The sequence below is a fragment of the Bidens hawaiensis genome, unplaced genomic scaffold, assembly GCF_021521415.1.
Source record: "Bidens hawaiensis isolate Kalapana, Puna unplaced genomic scaffold, B.hawaiensis_p1.1 tig00027759_1, whole genome shotgun sequence".
In the NCBI taxonomy this organism is placed as follows: domain Eukaryota; kingdom Viridiplantae; phylum Streptophyta; class Magnoliopsida; order Asterales; family Asteraceae; genus Bidens; species Bidens hawaiensis.
In genome coordinates this window covers 52,838-55,446 of record NW_027494495.1, presented here as the reverse complement: position 1 = coordinate 55,446, position 2,609 = coordinate 52,838, and the positions used below count along the sequence as shown (strand labels likewise).

The 2,609-nt window shown below is 39.6% G+C and overlaps 1 protein-coding gene across 1 annotated transcript; it reads right to left on the bottom strand.

Annotated features, from left to right (window-relative positions):
- Positions 1-528: 528 nt before the first annotated feature.
- LOC143575815 (uncharacterized) lies at positions 529-945 on the bottom strand. The gene has a single exon (XM_077060084.1). It carries the CDS (start codon positions 943-945, stop codon positions 529-531), a length of 417 nt encoding a protein of 138 aa, XP_076916199.1.
- Positions 946-2,609: the final 1,664 nt, after the last annotated feature.

Here is a 2,609-nt window from a genome sequence, read left to right as displayed (position 1 = left end):
AGCCGACATAGTTTTTCTAGAATTGTTCTTTCACCATAATTTACAATGTCAAATGTCAAAACTCTGTTAGTTCTTATCCATCTTAGAAAATTTCTTATTTTTATTTGAACACTTATGTATTATTTATTAAATGTTTCACCTTTAACAAAAAAAAAAACTAATTTATTTTTATTTAGCTTATTTTATATTACACAAAAATTTGTTATATTCATCTCGTCTGTTTAGGCCCCACACGCTTAATCCATTATAAAAGAGGGTCCGTTATGCATTGGAAATTTCGTTCTATGACAAGTATACCTTTCAAATTAATGAATTCAGGTTCCTAGAAATAAGAGTATTCTCTGATTTGATATGCTTTATTATTTGTTATGATAAAGCGCTTGTCATATATTTTTTTTTGAACGGCCAACAAGATTAAAATTTTATTAATAACACACCGTACATCCAACTCGGGACTAGCAAGACACTAGCCCGAGGACTAAGAAAACCCAATAAAACCATCATGGAAAGTTTACAAAACATGCATAACTAAACCTTGAACCTACACCAATCTTCCCAAGACAAGCTAGACCCACCCGACCTATTCTTAATCCAAAGATATCCGAGTGCTTTTATATCCCCCACCACGGTTTCCGCTGTAACCGCCATACCATTAAACACTATGTCATTTCGCGCCTTCCATAAGCACCACACCGACACCAAACAAACCGCGTGGAACATCTTCACCTTTCGTTTTGAAACATTTATAAATTTATATAACTCAAAAATATCTCGAATACCAAACGCGAAAATGTGCGGAACCTTACACCAAATTGAAACCGCTTGCCAAACCGCTTGAGCCAACCCGCAAGAAACAAAGACATGCTCGGTTGTCTCTTCCGACTCACCGCACGTCGGGCAATACAAAGACCCGACAATAACATTACGTTTTGCCAATAATGACATATTTGGATCGAAATTTTGGGGATGTTACATTTACATATGTATTAGATCATGGTGACAAGTTTAGTAAACTTGACAGATTTTTAGTTTGTAGAGGATTTATGTGTGGGTGCCCGACGACAACTTTAATGGTGCTTGCGCAGGAATACTCGGACCATCGCCTGGTGGTACTTTCCTCTGTAGATGTCGATTTTGGTCATCTACCGTTTAGATTTTTTAACTCTTGGCTACAACTTCCGGGTTTTGCGACATTTGTTGAAGAAGAATGCAAAAAGTTTAAGTTCTCGGGACCGGCGGATTTAGCGCTTGCCACTAAATTGAGATGGTTGAAAAAGAAAATTAAACTTTGGTTGGCGGATTTTAATAAGGCAAGAGATGGGGAGTTTTTGTTCAAAAAAACAAGAATTCGGGCTTTAGAGTGACGCGGAATGCCGACAATTAACTAGTGGCGAAATGGAGGAAAAGGCTGAGTGTTTGATGGTTGTGCAGGAGGTTGAATCTCAAAAAATGAAAGATCTGCAACAAAAGGCAAAAGTGCGGTGGGCGGTAAATGGAGATGAAAACTCGAGCTACTTTCATGGTTTATTAAAATCAAATCTTACTAATAATAGGTTGCATGGTGTTATAGATGGTGATGGAAATTGGATTGATAAGCCAATAATTTTGAAAAACATGGTGTTTGACTTCTTCGCACAAAGGTTTGAGGAGCCTTGGGTTGTGCGACCAGGTTTCGCTTGCCGGAGTTTCCTGGCTTAAATGAGGATGAGGCGGAGTCTCTTGTGGTTTCGTTTACTCGATCTGAAATAAAAGACGCCGTGTGGGGTTGTGATGGAGAAAGGTCACCTGGTCCGGATGGCTTCAGTTTCAAATTTTTGAAGCAATGTTGGGCCTATTTTGAAGATGATTTTGTGAATGTCTTCACCGAGTTCCATAATTCCGGGTCGTTTCGGATCGGGTGTATGTCCTCATTTATTGCATTGATTCCGAAAGTGAAAGATCCATCGGGTTTAGGTGATTTCCGGCCCATTAATCTTATTGGGTGTATTAACAAAGTATAATCCAACGTGCTCGTGAATAGACTAAAGGTAGTAATTGGGAAGTTGATCTCAGAAGAGCAGTTCGCTTTTTTATCTAACAGAAGTATTTTGGACGGACCGTTAATTCTAAATGAGTTGGTGGCATGGTTGCGTAAGTCTGGAAAACGTGGCATGATCTTCAAGGTTGACATTGAGAAGGCGTATGACTCGCTTAATTGGGGTTTCCTTGATTCAGTGTTAAGTCAGATGAATTTCCCGATTCGGTGGAGGAATTGGATTTTGGCTATTTTAGGTGCAGGACGAGCGTCAGTCTTGGTAAATGGGTCTCCAACATGGGAATTCTCGTGCTATCGGGGTCTTCGGCAGGGTGACCCGTTATCACCATTCTTGTTTATTATTGAAATGGAAGCTTTAACTGCGATGGTGAAAATGGCAGAGGTTACGGGGCTGTATCGGGGGCTGAGCTGTGGAGTTAATGGGCCAATCGTGTCGCACCTTATTTACGCAGATGATGTAATATTTATAGGATAATGGGAGGAGGAAAAAGCGTTAAATTTATGCAGAATTTTAAGATGTTTCTACTTGGTGTCGGGGTTAGAAGTGAACTTATTAAAGTGTCGAGTGTACGGT